Below are 20,109 nucleotides of genomic sequence, written 5' to 3' on the forward strand. Positions count from 1 at the left end.
ACATTTTTAAAGCCTATGAGATAACATTACGGAATAAGTATTTTCTAATATGTAGACAGCAGCAAGCAAAAGAGGGAACTATTCATAAGTTCTGAGTGTCACCTGGAATATTAGAAGGCAAAATGCTCTCCCCTGCAAAGTTTTACAGTACACATTCACCTCAGAACATGGGGAGGGAATGGGGAAATGACTACGCAGAAAGGGCAGCCTGTGAGTGAGGCCTGAAAATGGGTGGCTTTTCTTAACTGCTGTGTTAGTTTACATTCTAAAATTGGTGATGTTCTGCTGCCCCCTTGTGTCCAGGTTCACACACAGGCATGATCTACACAGTGTATAAACTAAATAGAAAGCCAGCTAAGAAGCCCAGGTAAACAGGTTAGAAGAAAAAGGGTCACATGCTTCGAAATCAATTTGGTTTCAAAAAGACCTCAGGTCTTAGAATGAAGGGTACCATGTCATTTATTTTGTTATCTGTGACAGTGTCAACCTTGACAGAGCCTCAACATAGAAAATTATCTTCAAAGCCGGCTGGAGCATTCTCACATAAACTAGGGAAGCCTACCGACAACTAGGACCTCACTTCAGTATTCGATCTTTTCAATCTCATCCATGTCTTCTGGGTCGAGTTGTTTAATATTGCTGTCTGAAAGAATGAGAGAGAAAGGAACCAGTTTCATCCTAGCTCCTAAATGGAAGTTCAGTCCACCAGTGATACATTTCTGAAGACAGTGACACCTTTGAAAATACACACCCAAAGCAGGATGTGGTGGCGCACACCTTTAATCCAAGCACTGAGAAAGCAGAGGCAGGTAGATCTCAGTGAGTTTGAAGCCAGGCTGGTCTCCTGAGTGAGCTCCAGGACAGCCAAGACTATATAGTGAGACCCTGTCTGAAGAAAATAAAGAAAAGAAAAAGCCCTCCTCCTGTGGCATTTTGTACAGAAAGGCCAAGATGAGTAGCCCATACTTGCCAAATAGCTGACCCACATAAACAAAAACAGCAGCAAATGGACTACATCCATAAAGTGCATATCTGGGTCCCTTGAGCAAAAAAAGAGGCTCAGTAAGAAGAGCTGGGGAGGACCAAGCCTTTTCACTGTAGTTACTTCAGCACAGCAGTCGTGGCCTTCATGAGTGCATCTCACCCTGTCACTCCAGGTATCTCAAGATGGGGGTGCCTGAGCAATTTATTGAAGGGTCAGTGGGATGTGCAGCAGTCGGCCTGAAGACCTTTACAAATCCTGTGCCAGGTGTCCCATGAGTCACTTCCTGGGGGCTGCCCACTGCTTCCAATAAAGTTCCATTCAAGACGACGGGACTTCGTGGCTTTTAGCCATGCTCCCTGCCCATGTCTGTGCTCTCTTGGGCTTAGGGTAATTTTTTGTTTGTTTTCTTTCAATACCGACTATCATTTGTAGCTCTGCCTGTCTTTGATCTCACAGAGATCCTCCTGCCTCTGTCTCCTGAGTGCCAGCATTAAAAGCATGTGCCACTACACTTGGCTTTTGGCAGGGAGGAGGTGGAGCTATCAGGTGACACAACCCTGGATGTAGCCGTGAGTGCATTCTGCCAGTTTAGGGCCCCAGCAGGATAGCTGAGCCTGCTTGTTAGGTGTGGGGCTGGAAAAGGGTCGTAGAGCTCAGAAGTCAGGACTGTCCTGTCTGAGAAGGTGAGACAAAGAGGGGGAAACCATGCATTAAAGAGGAAGTTGGGACACAATAAATCCTAAAGGGCATCATTACTTTGTGGTAACATTCTATGGGCAGAAAAGTCCAGATTGTAGAATGTGCTCCTGTGAATTCTACTTGACACTCAAACTTCTGTTCAGCAAACATGAGGGAACTGTGTAACCACTTGACCTGTGTTACGACTCTCATCCTATGAGTTAGAAGCTTTCTCCTCATGGATTCTGTGTGACACAGCCCCTCACAGCCCACATGGCCTGTATGAGCAGGTCTACTGCGCCTACTGTGAACGTGAAAGCCTGCTACTTACTGAAGTGGTCCTGTATTTTCATAAGCAGCGGTAGCTTGTCCACTTCAATCATGTTGAAGGCGAGACCTTTTTTCCCAAAGCGTCCTGTCCGCCCTATACGGTGGAGGTAGGTCTCATAGTCTGGCTCTTCTGATTGGTTTATAGGAAGGTCAAAGTTTACAACAATGGTAACCTGCTTCACATCAATTCCTAGGAGAAAAAAGAAACTATAGAATTTTCTTCCGATATTTTCTCTAGGACAAATCCACCAAGAACTGTATTTGCCGAAGGAATGCTCACTAGTAGAAAAAAATTTGAAAAATTCAAACTGGCTTGATGTCATAAAATAGGTCAGTTTGCTTATAAGCTGTCATGTCTGTAAAGCTAGTAAGAGTGATAATGAAGGTTAATTCTGCATAAATCTAAATAGGTACAAGGCATGTATGTATCCATTGAGTGGGGAAGGGGAGAGAGGCCCTCCCTATTTCTGTTGGGCTATGTCCCCTGCAGGCTTGCAGGTCCAGAGTCTCCTGCCCCATTACAGGTGGCAGCTCCATTCCATTCTACAGCTATGTTCTTTCTTTCTTTCTTTCTTTCTTTCTTTCTTTCTTTCTTTCTTTCTTTCTTTCTGTTTTTTCAAAACAGGGTTTCTCTGTGTAACAGTCCTGGCTGTCCTGGACTCGCTTTGTAGACCAAGCTGTACTCGAACTCACAGCGATCCACTTGCCTCTGCCTCCCGAGTGCTGGGATTAAAGACATGCACTGCCCGGCACACAGCTATGTTTTCATCAGGTTTTCCTTCTTCCCTCTTCCTCTTCTTTTAAATCTCTCATCTCTTCTTCCATTCCCCTAACGTCTCATAGGATGGTCACCACCCTGGGCCAGCACTTGTGCTCAGAGCCTAGAATACAAGTTCCTCAAGCCCTTGTATTCTAGCTCAGTTACAAGGGCTAGCCATTTTCTTGCCTACTGAACTGTTCTACTGGCTAGTGCTGTGGCTCAGTGGAAGCGTATCCACCTAGCAAGCACAGGACCCTGGACTAAAAAAACAGTCTGCTGGTGTGGTGGCACACGCCTTTAATCCCAGAGGCAGGCGGATCGCTGTGAGTTCAAGGACAGTTTGGTCTACAATGCAAGTCCAGGACAGCCAAGGCTACACAGAGAAACCCTGTGTTGAAAGAAAAAAAAAAAAAAAGTCTGAACTGCTTTCCTTTCTTCAATACCTGTCAGCCTTAGTGCTGCCTAGGGTACTTCCACGCTCTTGGGGCCTTCCATGCCCACACTGACAAGCTGCCCACATCACGATCTTGCCCTCTCTGCTCTGAGCCTTCATCTTGGAGCCTCCTTTGCGCCCCCGACTCTTTTCCCCCCCCCTACGGCCCAGGATTGTTTAGTCCAGAAAGAAAACCATGAAACCTTATATGGCCGTTCACATTTAAACTAGTCAAATTAAAACAAAAAAGTTCCTCAGTCATACTACAGTGTTTCAAGTGCTCAAGAGCTGATACAGTTCGTGGCCACCATCTGGTGAGCACAAAGTCCCTTGGGGGTAGCCCCAGGCAAGAACAGTTCCCAAGGGTCAGAGGCATCACCATTTTTCAGGCAGGCTACGCTTTCAATCCTATTTGCTAAACTCCAAATGACCTATAGAACACGGTCCAAGCAAGGACGTGGGGAGGATGAAGAAAGAGGCAGCTCCCTTTCTTAATACACCCCAGCCCGCAACTGTAGGTTTAAAACTGGAAATAACTGAGATACTAATAATGCTGGCATTGTTTGTTATTAGTGAAATCAAAACCATGTGGAGATACTATACACGTGCATCTGAATTGTTGAAACAAAAAAACTGATGAGGTTAGTGAAGGGCAAGGCTGGGGAAGCAATACAGTGCGAGCGCACCCTGCTGGTGGGAGGGCACAATGGCTGCAGCATGGTGGAAGAGCTGTGCAGTTTCTTAGAAGCAGTCACACTGCTAGATACTTACCCGAGAGAAACAAATGTTTTCGTGGATACAAGTGCCTGCATACTAGCACTATAGATGCATTCAAAGTAACCCCTAGCCGCAGGCAATTCAAATGCCCAACTGGTAAATGACTATCAGTGGGGGGTACTATTCCCAACGAAAAACAACAAACTACTGTTGCATGTAACAAACAAAGCTAGAGACAAAAATACACACAGCAACCTCATCGGCAGTTGCCAAAGGCTATGCTGAGAGGATATGACTGCTGAGAAAAAGAAGGCGAGGTTGGGGAGGAGGCAGGAATAATGTGATTTTGCTTACAGAGGTGTTTACATGACTGTGCATGTCAGCCAAACTCTACATTGCATTACCCATAAATTCCATGGGTAACACCCAGCTTTCACATACCTCGGGCACAGACATTGGTTGTTATAAGAACCTTCTCTTTGCCATCTCGGAACCTCTGAATGATGGAAGCTCGCTGCTCCACTGTGAGTTCCCCACTTAGCAAGGACACCTGGTGGCCATCCTGCATCATCTCCACAGTCAGCCACTTGGCATTCCGGCGAGTCTACGAGAGAAATAAAAGCAGTGGTCAAAACAGACTGGCTCTTCCTGTTATGATCATAGGCGCAGGGCAAACGCTGCAGAGGAATTTTACTTCCTTCCTCCCTCAGCCTTCCAAGAAGCCTTAGGACGTGGCATAGCATTCGATGACTGAAAGTCTAAGAGTCATGTTCTCTTAACCCAGTCAAGCGTTGGCCTTCTCTCCCACAAACTGATGACAGCAAACCAAAGCAACACACACTGCCAGAGTTCTTTGCATGACCATTCGACTACCATCTTTATGTACAGAATAAGATGGCTACCCAATTTCCATTTCTCCCTCTTCTTTTTCTGTTTTCTGCTTCTGCTTCCTCCACCACCTCCTCCTCTTCTTTCACTTCCTCTCCTCTTTTTCTTCTCTTCTTTCTTCCTCCTCCTCTTCTTCCATTTCCTCCCCTCCTTCTCTTCTTTCTTCTTCCTTCTTCCATCATCATCGTCGTCATCATCATCACCATCATCTCTTGACCCATTTACATGGCTATCCTGGGGGGGGGCAGAGCTCATCTTGTTTTCATTCTACAAAGGATTTCAGTTCTGTCCACATGTCAGTAGACGCCTAGTTCAGGAGATAAGTCTCAAGACCCTGCTCATAATGTTTAGGAAGTTCACATGGCAGGGACGCAAATAAACCATATGTGCATGAAAAATGTCAGAAAGAAGCAAAACACAAACCCACATTAAACAAGCATAGTGGCATGTCAGTATCGAGTAACATCATAGATGTGGAGAAGCTACAGGGAACTGTATGGTAGGAGCAGGGCCTCTAAAAGGAACCTTGTTTAGCATCACACTTAAGGTCCTACCCCATCATCCAACCCTCCTAAGTTTTACCCCAGAACTGGAGACTCCATTCAGAGATGTCTGAGGATGACATTGATCACAGTGCCCGGCTAGAAGGCATTTATTAACAGTATCGTCTCCCCATCCACTTGTATGAACATCTGTCCATGGCAAAGACACAGGCAGCAGGCTTACCTGGCAGAAGATGATGGCCTGGCCAATGGTGATGCCACCATAGATGTTACACAGTGCTTGGTATTTGTCTTTCCTGTTCTCACACAGCACATAATACTGCCGGATGTTGTTCAGGGTCAGTTCCTCTTTTCGCAACTTGATAACATTGGGGTCAGGAATGATTCGCTCAGCAAACTGCCATACAGAGTCCTCAAAGGTGGCTGAAAAGAGGAGCATCTGACATTCGGAGGGTAAAGCTCTGAAAGAAAGAAAGGAAGATGGCCATCGCCCAGCTACCAGACTGTCACTCTTCAAGCACTGCCATCAGCTGCTCTGTGCATACTTGTACATGTGTGGGTACTATGTGACGTGATCAGTTCCGCTTTCATGCAAAAGCCAAACATCCTGACTGTGAATCTCAGAGCAAAGCTTAGGTGTACATTCTAGAGGGTCAACAGTCACTCAGGTCAATCTCCTGCCACTGTAAGATTCAGCAGTCTCACACTGGATATACATCTAAAGGGAATGAAATGAACCACTTATTTAATTGTTTTAACTAAAAGAAAGGAAATGGAATCGGGGGAGGTGTTGAGCAACTAACACAAATGCTCTAATTAGTATATAGTATTTTCCTGAGTTGGAAATAAAAGGATCCTTTAAGAAAGCTTCCCTTTGCCTCCTAAATTGTTCACTCTAAGACATAAACATATTAACTTGCTGGTTAGGGGCTGGCAAGAGGGAGTCTTCCTTGGCCTCTGGCCATAAGGAACAGTTGGATCCATTAACTTCAGGCAACTAAGCACACACCATCAGGAGACTAGGGCAGAAACTCTCGATTTGGAGATACTTTAATGGTAGGTAGAGATAAAATCACATGGCTAAAGGGAATGAGTCATAGGAAAACATGCATACTTCCTGGAATCCTCCTATCAACCCAGACTGCCAGCAGCCAAGCCTTATCTCTTGAAAGGAGATCAGAGCACCACATAATTCTAATGCCCCACCTGACAATCATCCTGGGATAAAGCTTCCAAGTTACATGTACACTGGGCTGTCTACTGGGATCCTCAGATTATCAAAGAATGGGCAAGCACTGCCAGATAGGAAGAAGTGGGGTCCACCTTCTGTGAAATACAGACGCAGCAGCAGCAAACAAACAAAACAGGAGAACTGGGCTGGAGAGACTCAGAGGTTAAGAGCACTGGCTTCTAAAGGCCCTAAGTTCAATTCCCAGTAACCACATGGTGGCTCACAATCATCTATAATGAAATCTGGTGCCCTCTTCTGGCCTGCAGGCACACATGCAGACAGAATACTGTATAAACAATAAACAAATCTTTTAAAAACAAAACAAAGCAACAACAACAACAACAGGAGAACTGGCCAATTCAGAGATGGTGTTGAAAATGGAGGGGGATAGGCTAAACCAAGATACCAACAACATGGCCCTGCAAAACAAAACAAAACAAACAAACAAACAAACAAAAAAAAACACTGAAATTAGCATCCTCAGAAGGGAAGGCAGATGTTGTGTCTGTAGCACAAGAAAAGGAAGTGTGGGAAAGAAACAACTAGAAAATACCACCAGTAGGGTCCAAGGAGGAAAGAGAAAGCTAAACTGCCATTTTAACTACAGACAGAGAAAATGCACAACAAAACAGATTAACATAGCACCCGGACTAACAGGCTTTAGGATGAGGCACTACAGACAGGGCCAATGTAGAGACAGACGTGTAGGTTTAGGGAGAGGAAGGCAATGCTTCCGAAGTTCTAAATCTGGCTTCCCCAAGATGCCAGTGCTGAGGGGGAAAACAGTAGTCTGTCAGTTGTCTCAGCCACCGCACGCAAATGAGCATGCGTGACTGTGCTGTCCCTGGTCTCTATCTCCGTGACACTCTTTATAGCACAGCTTCCTAAGCTGTGGGCTGTGGCCCCATCTGGGGTTGTGTCCTGAATGTGGGGGATGTGAAATAGTCTGAAACTCAGTAAAAGGTATATGAGCAGACAAAGATCAACAATTAATTCAAACTTAAGCACATGTTTCTATCAGAGCTTGCCTGGGCTGCACAGTGACCTCACTGTGGTCTTGTTTCTGGGCACCTGGCATGTGCACTTGGTGCTGTGCATGCCACCAAAGCCACACAAAATGCCGACAAATGCTGCTCGGGACACATGGCTCCAATTGGTCTCCTCTGTATGCTTATGAGTTCCCTACGCAGCTTTCTGCTCCTATGGACACATCCCTTCATTATGTTCCTATCACATTAGGATGTTGTAATTGTTGTACTGTTTGATTTTAAGACTGCTGAGCTTCTGACTTGAGCTTGATAAAAAAATATTAACTGTGGCTTGGGGTTAGGAAAAAATTTTCTAGAAATTTCCAAAATGGGAAGAGACATATTTGCTATTTGTATTACATACTTATGCAAAGTGGTATTCTCAGCATTGGCAATTAAAAAATATCAATCAATTCTGGAAAAATATTGAATATATTTTTAGACAAGATTTAATTCTCGAAATAAAGACAAAAGGCATATCCATCTCATCACTATGCAAATTTGTTTTATATGCATACTAACACACTGTTTTTAAAATAAACCTGTTTATGACCTATTTTCAGTAAATGCTTGATATACATACTTACGTCATGTACCTAAATATCTGGAGTCATGTAAAAATTTCTTCCATGAAAATGAGTCCCAAGTAAAGAAATTTTAGGAGCTGGTTTATACAACTCTAAATGGGATGTCGCCATGAGATCCTTCACGAGAGCTCAGAGAACATGAAAGTGGATGCAGAAAGAGTGTAAATCCAGAGGGGATGGAGGGACAACAGGAGACCAAGGCCCTCTTGAGTAAGGCTCATATGAATTCAAAGAGATGGAAGTAGCAAACACAGGGCTGATGTGGGTCTACACCAGACCCTTTGTGTGTGTGTGTGTGTGTGTGTGTGTGTGTGTGTGTGTGTGTGTGTGTGTGTGTGTGTGTATAATAGCTTTCAGCTTAGTATTTTTATGGGAGTCTGAGTGTGAGAACAAGTGGGTCTCTGATTCTTGTGCCTGCACTTGGGACTCTTTCCCCTCCATTGGTTTGCCTTGTCCAGCCTCCATGTGATGGGTTTCACTTTATCCTATTATATTTTATTTTGTTCTACTTTTGTTCTACTTGGTTGTTATCTTTTAGAGGCCTGTTCTTTTCTAATTAAGGGAAGTAGGGAGTAGATGGGAGGGGAGGAAAGGGGAGGAGAGGAGGAACAGGGAGGAGGGGAGGGAAGGGGAAGAGAGAAGGAACAGGGAGGAGGGGAGGAACAGGGAGGAGGGGAGGGAAGGGGAGGAGAGGAGGAACAGGGAGGAGGGGAGGAACAGGGAGGAGGGGAGGGAAGGGGAGGGAGGAGAGGGAAGCAGAGGCGAGGAGGAATAGGGAGGAGGGGAGGGAAGGGGAGGAGAGGAGAAACAGGGAGGAGGGGAGGGAAGGGGAAGAGAGAAGGAACAGGGAGGAGGGGAGGAACAGGGAGGAGGGGAGGGGAGGGGAGGAGAGGAGGAACAGGGAGGAGTGGAGGGAAGGGGAGGAGGGGAGGGAAGGGGAGAAGGGGAGGAACAGGGAGGAGGGGAGAGAAGGGGAGGAGAGGAGGAACAGGGAGGAGGGGAGGAGGGAGGGAAAGGGAGGAGAGGAGGAACAGGGAGGAGGGGAGGGAAGGGGAGGAGAGGAGAAACAGGGAAGAGGGGAGGGAACGGGAGGGAAGGGGAGGAGGGGAGGGAAGGGGAGGAGAGGAGGAACAGGGAGGAGGGGAGGGGAGGAGGGGAGGGAAGGGGAGGAGAGGAGAAACAGGGAGGAGGGGAGGGAAGGGGAGGAGAGGAGGAACAGGGAGGAGGGGAGGGAAGGGGAGGAGAGGAGGAACAGGGAGGAGGGGAGGGAAGGGGAGGAGGGGAGGAACAGGGAGGAGGGGAGGGAAAGGGGAGGAGGGGAGGGAAGGGGAAGAGAGGAGGAACAGGGAGGAGGGGAGGGAGGGGAGGAGAGGAGGAACAGGGAGGAGGGGAGGGAAGGGGAGGAGAGGAGGAACAGGGAGAAGGGGAGGGAGGGGAAGGAGGGGAGGGAAGGGGAGGAGAGGAGGAACAGGGAGGAGGGGAGGGAAGGGAAGGAGGGGAGGGAAGGGGAGGAGAGGAGGAACAGGGAGGAGGGGAGGGAAGGGGAGGAGGGGAGGGAAGGGGAGGAGAGGAGGAACAGGGAGGAGGGGAGGGAAGGGGAAGAGAGGAGGAACAGGGAGGAGGGGAGGGAAGGGGAAGAGAGGAGGAACAGGGAGGAGGGGAGGGGAAGGGAGAAAGGAGGAACAGGGAGGAGGGGAGGGAAGGGAAGGAGGGGAGGGAAGGGAAGGAGGGGAGGGAAGGGGAGGAGAGGAGGAACAGGGAGAAGGGGAGGGAAGGGAAGGAGGGGAGGGAAGGGGAGGAGAGGAGGAACAGGGAGAAGGGGAGGGAAGAGAAGGAGTGGAGGGAAAGGGAGGAGAGGAGGAGGAACAGGGAGGAGTGGAGGGACAGGGAGGAGAGGAGGAACAGGGAGGAGTGGAGGGAAAGGGAGGAGAGGAGGAACAGGGAGGAGAGGAGGAACAGGGAGGAGTGGAGGGAAAGGGAGGAGAGGAGGAACAGGGAGGAGGGGAGGGAAGGGGAAGAGAGGAGGGACAGGGAGGAGGGGAGGGAAAGGGAGGAGGGGAGGGAAGGGGGGAGGAGGGGAGGAACAGGGAGGAGGGGAGGGAAGGGGAGGAGAGGAGGGACAGGGAGGAGGGGAGGAACAGGGAGGAGGGGAGGGAAGGGGAGGAGGGGAGGGAAGGGGAGGAGGGGAGGGAAGGGAAGGAGGGGAGGGAAGGGGAGGAGAGGAGAAACAGGGAGGAGGGGAGGGAAGGGGAAGAGAGGAACAGGGAGGAGCGGAGGGAAGGGGAAGAGAGGAGGAACAGGGAGGAAGGGAGGGAAAGGGAGGAGAGGAGGAACAGGGAGGAGGGGAGGGAAGGGGAGGAGGGGAGGGAAGGGGAGGAGAGGAGGAACAGGGAGAAGTGGAGGGAAAGGGAGGAGAGGAGGAACAGGGAGCAGGGGAGGGAAGGGGAGGAGAGGAGGAACAGGGAGGAGTGGAGGGAAAGGGAGGAGAGGAGGAACAGGGAGGAGGGGAGGAAAGGGGAAGAGAGGAGGGAAGGGGAGGAGGGGAGGGAAGGGGAGGAGAGGAGGAACAGGGAGGAGTGGAGGAGGGAAAACTGTCATCAGGATGTACTGCATGAGAAAAGAATCTATTTTTAATAAAAAGAAAAAAAAAAGAAGCCTTATCTATGGATCTAAATAATATGTCTTTCAAGTAAACCAATGCAGAAGTGCTGGTAACCGGTGACACAGTTCTTTCAGTGTGAGGCCTGACTGACTCAAATCTATGATGATCGATTTAGACCACCCTTTCATACACGCATATCCCGACCATAGAAACATGCCCATGTCAAATATTTTGGTCATGCCTGTGATCTTAGCATTTAGGAGGCTGAGGTAGGACTGCCATGAGTTTGAGGACAAGCAGGGTTATACAGTTAGTCCCAGATCAGCCTGGGGTACAGGGAAAGAGTCTTTCTACACACACACACACACACACACACACACACACACACACACACACACACACACAGTAAGAGACTTCATTTTTAAGAATAGAGATGATATTTATGAACTTTTCATAAAACAAAATGAAAAACAGGTCTGCTCATACCTTATCCAAATATAAACTAGCAGTAGAGTATAAATACAAATTCTGGCAAATTCTATTTACCTAAGGAGTTTATGAAAGTCCTTAGCAATCCAAACAAAACCACTACCAACAGCTTCATGTCTTGCATACTTTGCAACTGACATCTTACAAAGCAGCTAATATCTGACCCTCAATACCAAGCCTTTCATTATCAAATGCTCTGGCCACTTTTCAGTTTAAAGTTTGAACTTGGTAAAATCTTTGAACTGTGAAGACATGTGCTCATATGCTGACTACCACTGTTGGTGGCTCTGGCCTGGACTTGCTCTGCTTGGCCTCAAACAAACTCATCAATCTATTCTAATCTTCTGGCTTCTTCTCATTTTCTGGCTTGTTCCATCTTCACCTGAGTTCTCTCTCTGTGCAATCCAACTCTCTGTTCCAGTCCTGGTAAAAACTGCCTCCTCTCTCTGGAAAAACTGCCTCTTAAGTAGCTGCCTTTCCCCTCTCTTCTCCTGAGAACTGGGTGTATTCTATTCTGTCAAATCTTCTCTGATTATTCACCTTTTCTGCCATGCAATTAGACATCACTTTTAAACATGGGTGCTTCCTTTTACAGGCTAATTTTACCTTTGTTTGGGACTAAAGGCATGTACCACCACACCTGGACCTAAGCTTTTCTTTACCTGATACCTGCTCTATACCAGGCTGACCTTGAATTCAGATCTGCTTGCCCCTGTCTCCTGGATTAAAGGCATGTTTGTATTCCAGCTGGATCACACAGACCTAGAAGAAGATCTTTGGATGTGATCTCTTGCCAGATGGAGCACATAGCCCTAGAAGGTCTTTGGATGTGATATCTTGCCAGAACAGCCATGTCCTGAATTAACATTTTTCTGCAAAAGCCCAGAGCCAAATTGGAGGTGAAGGTGGCAAGAAATTAAACAGTGAAAGTAATTAGGAACAGGAGATACGGAGACACACACAATTCGCCACTTAAGACAAGAGTCCCCGGGGAGAAAAGGGTGAATGTGAAGATTACCTTTGGATACGAATACTCTGATCCGAGAATCCTTGGGTGTCGATCATCACATCTGCTTCATCCAGGACAAACACACGAATCTTAGTCAAGTCAATCAATTTTCGCTTGAAACACCAATCTAGGACCGTCCCAGGAGTACCGATTATAATCTGTTTGGTGACTTCAGTGCCTCTAGGAACTGTGGAGAAAGGGGTTTTAAGTGTTCCCATAGATGAAAACAACCACACTCAACTCTAACCGGACACAAGTCAGGGTGACATGTGCAAGCCCTGAGGGCTATGGGCATATATAAATTCTGCAGAATTTTAGGATAGATTTCCAAGTTGTAGGTTTCTGGTACTAATAGCCCTATATATTTGGTTGTGCTCTGTGGTCGTTTAAGCTATGCTTGGATACGCTGGATTTAGTGGCATCCTGTAGGCCCAGCCACTCAGGAGGCTGACGCGAGAGGATCACTCGCTCACATAAGCTTAGGGCCACCCTGAGCAACACAGTGAGACCCTGTCTCACAACAACCAAGCAACCAAAACAAAACAAAGCAAAAAACACCCACCACCACCACCACGACCACCCCCACCACCGCCACCACCACCAAACCTCAAACCAAAAGCAAAGCAAACAAACAGAAACCACATTTGGCATTTCTATTGTTCTATGGAGACAATGGCACAATGGTGGGGAAACCGGTTAGGTATGGCAGTACAGGCAGGGAATGAACAGCCAGCTGCTCTGGAGGGGTGAAGCTCATAGCCAGCCTGCTACTGCATGAGCTGAGAGACCCCATTTCAGCTACAGGGGTGACATACACTGTGTGGGATGCACTTAGGATGGGAGCACTCACCTACCATGCACAAGGCCCCAGTGTTTTTCTACAGCACCCCCACACCCCGAAATAAAACAAAACTCTACAAACTGCAAAGCTTTTCCAAATGGGAAACAAGGATAATGTTTTCAGTAACCGGCCAGATGTAAAAACCACGGGATGCTCTGAAGCTACACAGGAGGCGGTGTGCTATGCTTCCATTTTGTGAACTCTCACTGCAGATAGAGGAGCTCAAAGAAGAGTGAAGACTGGCTTTTTGCCTTTCTCTGGAGGGCAAAGAAGGGCAAACTTCCATCTCCTAATCTTCCATCCTTTAAAGTTTCATTTTACATGACAAGCATGTAATATTTTAATGGGGAAAAAAATCTCCAGATAAAACTTGTGTGGCACAAAATCACCAAGTTTCAAGAAGCAGACTATAGGAAAGGCAGCCTCTTGAAAGACGTGGAAATAAGGTACCGCCTGCTGTGTACTCATTACATTTCAGGCGGTGCCAGTGCTACAGTCTGTGTCCCCCATTTACTGACACCCCTGCTTCAGAGACGGGAAGGCAGACAAGTTATAACCGCTTTGCGAGGTGTGAAGGCAGGGTTTAACAAGCAGCCAGGACAGGCTGATTGGTACATACTTCGATTTCCTCGAATGGCATACATCACTTCAACATCCACACAGAATTTCCCCATCCTTTCAACCACACGGCCAGTCTGCAGAGCCAGTTCATAGGTAGGAGCCAGGCAGAGGCACTGCGAGATAGAAGAGGGGAGGAGGAAGGGTCACACAAGCCACTGTTCACAGTGGAATCACCGTGAAATGCTGCATATGAGGAGGCATAGAAATGACACTGAGGAGTTATGCTGTGGGAAGCATTTTAATTTGAGTATGATTTGACAGCTGATAAGTACTTGTTAGGTCTGAGGTGAAAAAAGAATATATATAGAGAGAGAGAGAGAGAAGAAGAAGAGAAGAGGTGGGGTGCTGAAGGACCGAGAAATAGCTACTTTATACATTCCTCTCTACACAAGTGTCTGGTCACTGTGTTTTGATGGAGAGAGAAAGGATGTTGGGAGCAGGGAATCCACAAGGAATGCAAGACAAATCACAGCTTGGGCAACACCTAGCACCTCTTGCTTGCCCATCAGCGTCTGCCTGTTTCCAGCACGCTGTGCTTAACTCACATTGTAAGTATGTACTCCTGCCAGAATAATATGGCCCCTACTCCCATTTGCTAGGCCACCTCCCACAGAAGTCATGGTCGTTGAATGAAGACGCTGATTAAAGAAACGGGTAGTATTTTGTGCGTCATGTGCAGGATCTATGGTAGAAAAGGCCACTACAAAAGTGCTAAAAATTGAATCTCAGCACTCGGGAGGCAGAGGCAGGTGGATCACTGTGAGTTCAAGGCCAGCCTGGTCTACAAAGTGAGTCCAGGACAGCCAAGGCTACACAGAGAAATCCTGTCTCAAAACAAAACAAATAAAACAAAAAAAAGTGCTAAAAATAGTTTCCACACATTTTCAACTCATGGGCTCAAGCATAGCTCTCTTGCATAATTTTGATCAATACCATACTTTAAATATAAATTTCAGCAACCTTATCTGGAAAGTACACTTTCTGTGTTTGGCCTCTATCATGTGTGTCTATAGCTTATAGGAGTCACTGGACCCTTGCTGAGAAAGGCTTTTAGCACATATGGGAAGTCAGCCTATGAAAGAACTAGGTGAGTGCCCTTTGCAGGAAACAGGGAAAGAGTACCAGATCCCCCTGAGGCCAGGAGAACCATGAGCTGGGTGCCTTGACCAGCCACTCTGGGACACTTCTCCCAGGAAGATACCTTTCTCCCTAAGAGTCTCTGATAAATGAGTGGGGTGAAATGAATGACCTTCTGGCCCTACAACTAAGTAGCCATCATCACTATATTCTTACTTATCCCAAACATAGCACCAAAAGGTATGTGATTTTGCTGTATCCACATGCTGATCTTAGGAGAAAGACAGTCACTCACTCACTCATTCATCATGAATGGTCTCTACAATCCAGGCAGTCTGCTGGGTGTGATGAGTCAAGTGTGAGCAGATCAATGACGATCTATACCTTTCAAGTGCTGCCTTTACAGGAAGGAAACAGTCTCAGGGAGACTTACTAACCTGCTCCAATCCTCAGCTAGGTGGACAGTGGTGGCAAAGCTGGGATCCTCAGCTGGGTGGACAGAGGTGGCAAGGCTGGGATCCTCAGCTGGGTGGACAAAGGTGGCAAGGCTGGGATCCTCAGCTGGGTGGACAGAGGTGGCAAGGCTGGGATCCTCAGCTGGGTGGACAATGGTGGCATGGCTGGGATTGGAGGCAGCTGGACTCTAAGGCCGGTGCTGCGTATCACTATCCCATATTCTACCCCATGCTCTAGGATTTTATGAAGGAATGCCTATTCTGCACCTCGCTGAAGTAATCATATGTTTGCAGAAGGAGCAGACACTGCTTCAGCACACTGCTGGCACTGCAGTTACAATTATTTCCACCACAGCTCTCCCTTACCTGTGGAAACAATTCCAAGGCATTCACTCTGCTTAGCATTGCTAAGACAAAGGCAGCCGTTTTACCCGTTCCGGACTGGCTCTGGGCTATGAGGTTCTGGGGACTGTGAAAAGGAGAAGACAACTGGACATAAACCGAATACAAGATTCTGGGTGTAAACAGACGAACCCCCAAAACAGCCAACGTGGAGGACTGCCCCTCTGTACACTCACGGGTGTGCAAGCATCATGGGGAGGGCCATCTCTTGGATTTTGGACGGTCTATTAAATCCCATTGCGTAAATCCCTTTTAGTAACTCTTCCTTTCTGTAAAATAGATGATAGATAGATAAATAGGTAGTTTCTCAGACACACAAAGCCTCTGCTGGTCAGCAGCCCATTAATACATGTACCAGTAGCTTTCGGAAACCCACACTTGAAAGGTGCACTTCTGAGGTACGCCACTTCGCGATTGAGCACTGTCACTTTTCTATGATATGGTGCCCGACATGTATAAGAGAGTTATTTTAGTTCATGGTTTAAGAAGGGGTAAAGTCCAATATGGCGGGGAGGGCATGGTGGTGAGGGTGGAAGGCTACTGGCCTCATTGTGCCTGCAGTCAGCTGCGTTCTCCTTTCCTGCGTTTTACTCAGTCAGAGATTCCCAAGAGACAGTGCCACCCATGGGCAGGACGCTCTTTCCTCCTCACCTAAATCCCACTGGAAACACCCTCAGAGAGACACCCAGATGAGTGTGACCTAGGTCATTTCCAAACCCGGTGATGTTGACAAGGAAGACTAACGAACTACAAACACCGAAAGTAACACTTAGAAATACATTAATTATACCTCAGCACTGCCGCCCCACCCCCCAACTACATACAACTATGCTTCAAGTTGGACTACTAAAATAATAAGCTGGGCTAGAAGCCTAGCTTAAGGGAAGGAGTAAAGGCCTCAGGTCAAACTTTCTGTTAGGGAGATGATGTGGATGAGGACTCGTCTGACGAAAGGAGTATGTCCATTTACAACAAGTGTTATTTTTCCATAAAACTGGGTAACAAAGTGACATGTGTGGTTTAATTTCTTTTTATAAGTGACAGAAATATTCAGAAAAGAAAAAAAGTATCGAAGCAATTCTTTTAACATTTCTCTCAGATTTGTTATCCGATAATCTCATCTAGAGGATGCAGGAACCTCAAATGCATCTTTCCTGTATTCCTCTGCAAAATGCCAGAATGACAACAGCACAAGCAGGCAGGGGCGGTTACACCTTTCATGAGTCACTGGTACATTTCTAAGTTCTTTTCTTTTTATTCTTTTTTCTCCTTCTTCTTTTTCTTCTCCTCCTTCTTCAAGATAGGATCTCTCTGTGTAGCTTTAGCAGCCCTAGAACTGTCTCTGTAGACCAGGCTGGCCTCAAACTCATAAAAGATCACCTCTCTCTGCCTCCCAAGTGCCTAGCTATGCTTGTTAATTTGGTATGTTGGTGGATGACTGGTGGCCACATTTTAATCATAGGCCTCTCTACCACTTAGAAACTGTCTGGGCATCAGGATGTTAGATATTTTCCTTTATATAAGTTCATACGTTACCACAGCTTCCCCTTGGAAACCAAATATTGGGTGTTCCCAATATTGGCAACAATTGCCAAACGAGAAACAGGAATGCAATCCTCCATAATCTGTTTAGAATCTTTCAGAGCCATAAACCATTTTTCTACTACAAAGTAAAACTGTGTGCTAAACATTAGCAACACTGAGGTGCAGTAAGGCCTGGGATCAGCTGCCCACACTCACTCACAGGCTCTTAATTCAAGTAATGGAGCCCCTGCAGCACTGGCAAAAGGTGTGTCTAGATTTGCCTTTTGGGAGGTTGGCCAAACTGCTACCTAACTAGGTCCTTTCTGCCTACTGTGCACGGCAGGCAGAGTAAGCTGGGTTTGGTCACACCTATCTGCGACCTTTTCTTTTTGTTTGAATATATTTTCCTCATGTCAATTTCAGCCCTAGGGGATGAAAACTCCTTTGAGAAAGCTACTCATTTTAATACCATTTGAAATACATTACGGTGAGAGAAGTAAAACTTTTATTTTTATAACTTTTTAAAAGGGGGGTTAATGTTTCTCGATCACCAATGCCTGTGTCTGGATTCTGGTATGGATTGTGACAACATGGCTGTGCTTGGCTTGGGTATCCCCACGACTCCTGCAAGATTAAATATTTTCTACCAAAATGCGCTCAGTTTGCTAGGCAACTTGGGGATCCATCCAAGTGATCCTTGACTTATATTCTAATTGCATGTAAAATTATAGGATCTACCTTGAGACTGCATACTAGAAAATGAAGGGGTGCCGATGGTCGACAGCACGGCCCAGCTTATTGATGCTTACGAGCATAAGTGTTCTCACACACCAAGAGTTAAGATACTCACAGCCGTAGCTCTTCAAACGTTTTCACTGAGTACAGCGGAGAGCTGGGATCCTTCTGTAAGACTTCTACTCTGTGGCTGGATTCTACTAAGGACTGACGGATTAGCTTGTTTAGGAGTGAATTGGCTGCCAAGTCCACTAGAAAAGCAAAACCCAAAGGTGCCATCAACCCTCCAGAATAGCAACTAAAATTGTTATCTCCCACTCAGCTTCGGTCTATAAAACAACTGCAGCTTATTCTCATCTTTTTCCTAAAAGAAAGTTCTAGAAGGAATGCCACAGCACTGAGAATTCCCTTTTCTTATGCTCTGTTGCACCACCCCCTGACCTTGGGCAAACCAACATCTAATTGTAACAGGACCTAATCTTTCTTGCCAAACTGAAAATTCTTAATCCACTCGTTGCAGTTTTCATTTCAACTTAGCCTAAAGAAATATGCCCCCTCCTAATTTAGCATTTTTTTTTTCTGATAGTACTCATTCAGAAGGAAAACAAAGACAGTCTTTTCCCAATGAAATCCTATTCATTAACGCCATTAAAACGATGATAAACCAAGCAATGCTAGCAGGTACATGCAAACAAACTTGTCTCCTACCTATATCATCTTCATCATCATCCTCTTCTGCGTTAAGAGAGCCGTCTAAGCGGGTGAAATAGAAATAGTAAATGTAAAGAAAAATGTTGAGCAAAAATACCCAGTTGCATGCTTAAACATTTTTCACAGATTCTACAGTGTATGCAGACAGCCATCTCCTGGGAGAGTAAAGTGACTGAGGAGGTGGAGGATCTTGGGTGTAAATTAAGGAAGCCAAAGCTATTTCAGCTGGCAGACACACAGCGGGGAAAGCAATGATGTTTAATTAAGCCAGTAGGCTTTCGCCTCACAGCACTCACCTATGTTTGGGACTGTGGCACTCCTACTACCACGAAGGTTCTTCCTGGGGTGGACGAGATTTGAAAACTATTGAAAGGCACAAATTTCAACCAGTGTTAGGAAGCAGGACATCAAGCAGGAAGTAGCCTAGTGCTATCCTACAGCAGGGGCAGGGAAGCCCACCCCAAATGGCTTCCTTTGCAACGTTAGGGGTTAATGATTTCATTTTAGGAATCGGTGTACTGTATGAATCATCAGACGCTAGGCTGGGAGTTTGTTTCCATGGTCTCTCTTGATAAGGTCTCTTAGTCTGAATATGGGCAGTACCTGGGTGATGGGATGGTTTTACAACACCTACAAGGGGAAGGTAGCTATGAAAATGGGAGGCCAAACCGGGAGAGAAGAGGTAGGACTAGCAGCTGCGCGCTCTCTCTGGATTTCCAGGGGTCTCTGCCCTTTCAAATAAAAGGTCGCTCCTCTCTAGGAGTATCCTTTTCTGTGGCCCTTCCACCCAGCCCACACCTCCCCCCATCACTTGACAGACACCCCACTCTACACGCCAGCCGGTCGCTCCCCATCCCGGCGGACTTCCCTCGGGAGTCCCTGTTCTAGCCCCTGCCCCTGGGCCCTCCCCTGCTCAGCGGCAGTTACGTGGCCGTTCAGCCGCTCGCTCTCCGCCGCCCCAGCGTCGCCTCCCCAAAGTAACGACGCCATAGCTGCGGTCTCCGCTCTCGCCCCCGGCACGTGCAGCCACCCCTGCGCGGGGCAGGGCTCCGCTCAGCGGCCAATGGTCAGGCTCCAGGACCGGCGTTCGCCTCGCGACCACCCGTGGTGCGGCGCAGTGCGCAGGCGCGGGCCCGGCACGGAGCGGGCGGAGGGAGAGCGGTGCGGGGCGCAGCTGTGCGGGACAGCCGCGAGCTTTCGCTTTGGCCTGTCCGCCATCCGCACAGCTGAGAGAAACTGGGCACCAAGGAAGCTCCCACACTGAGCTGCAGGCTCTGTGCGGGTGTCTCCCACACAGCGCCTCTTGTGTATCACAAGGTGTGAGGTTGCACAGGACAGTGGAAGGACAGATGGCCTTGACCGGAGGTTCGGAAAGAAAGCAAATTCAAGTGTAGACATCTGTCTCAATCCAGGATATTTGTACTATTCTATTTTTTCCTAAGGTGTGATCTTTTTAAAGCAAACCGCACCACTACCACCTATGACAGATATTGCACAGATCTG

At 47.3% G+C, this 20,109-nt stretch overlaps 1 protein-coding gene across 2 annotated transcripts; it reads right to left on the bottom strand.

Annotated features, from left to right (window-relative positions):
* Positions 1-406: 406 nt before the first annotated feature.
* Positions 407-19,725, bottom strand: Ddx25 (DEAD-box helicase 25). Of its 2 annotated transcripts, none has more exons than XM_051156160.1 (12): positions 19,534-19,725; positions 18,903-18,969; positions 18,604-18,648; positions 18,011-18,146; positions 15,813-15,905; positions 15,601-15,703; positions 13,701-13,815; positions 12,250-12,427; positions 5,518-5,755; positions 4,345-4,507; positions 1,995-2,183; positions 407-643 (listed from the first exon to the last, which is right to left on the bottom strand). In XM_051156160.1, exons 1-12 carry the CDS (start codon positions 19,594-19,596, stop codon positions 582-584), a joined length of 1,452 nt encoding a protein of 483 aa, XP_051012117.1. In that variant the 5' UTR covers positions 19,597-19,725; the 3' UTR covers positions 407-581. The 2 variants fall into 2 exon arrangements, with proteins under 2 accessions (XP_051012117.1, XP_051012118.1); XM_051156161.1 differs by having other exon boundaries at positions 411-643; positions 18,903-18,946; positions 19,534-19,639.
* Between the last annotated feature and the right edge of the window lie 384 nt (positions 19,726-20,109).

The sequence above is a fragment of the Acomys russatus genome, chromosome 14, assembly GCF_903995435.1.
Source record: "Acomys russatus chromosome 14, mAcoRus1.1, whole genome shotgun sequence".
In the NCBI taxonomy this organism is placed as follows: domain Eukaryota; kingdom Metazoa; phylum Chordata; class Mammalia; order Rodentia; family Muridae; genus Acomys; species Acomys russatus.

Coding starts and splice junctions, on each gene's coding strand:
- Ddx25 (XM_051156160.1), bottom strand. CDS start 19,596: ATGGCGTCGTTACTTTGGGGAGGCGACGCTGGGGCGGCGGAGAGCGAG. Junction 18,970..19,533: donor GCGAGCGGCTGAACGGCCAC/GTAACTGCCGCT, acceptor GCCTTTCAATAG/TTTTCAAATCTCGTCCACCC. Junction 2,184..4,344: donor AACCAATGTCTGTGCCCGAG/GTATGTGAAAGC, acceptor TTTTTCTCCTAG/GAATTGATGTGAAGCAGGTT.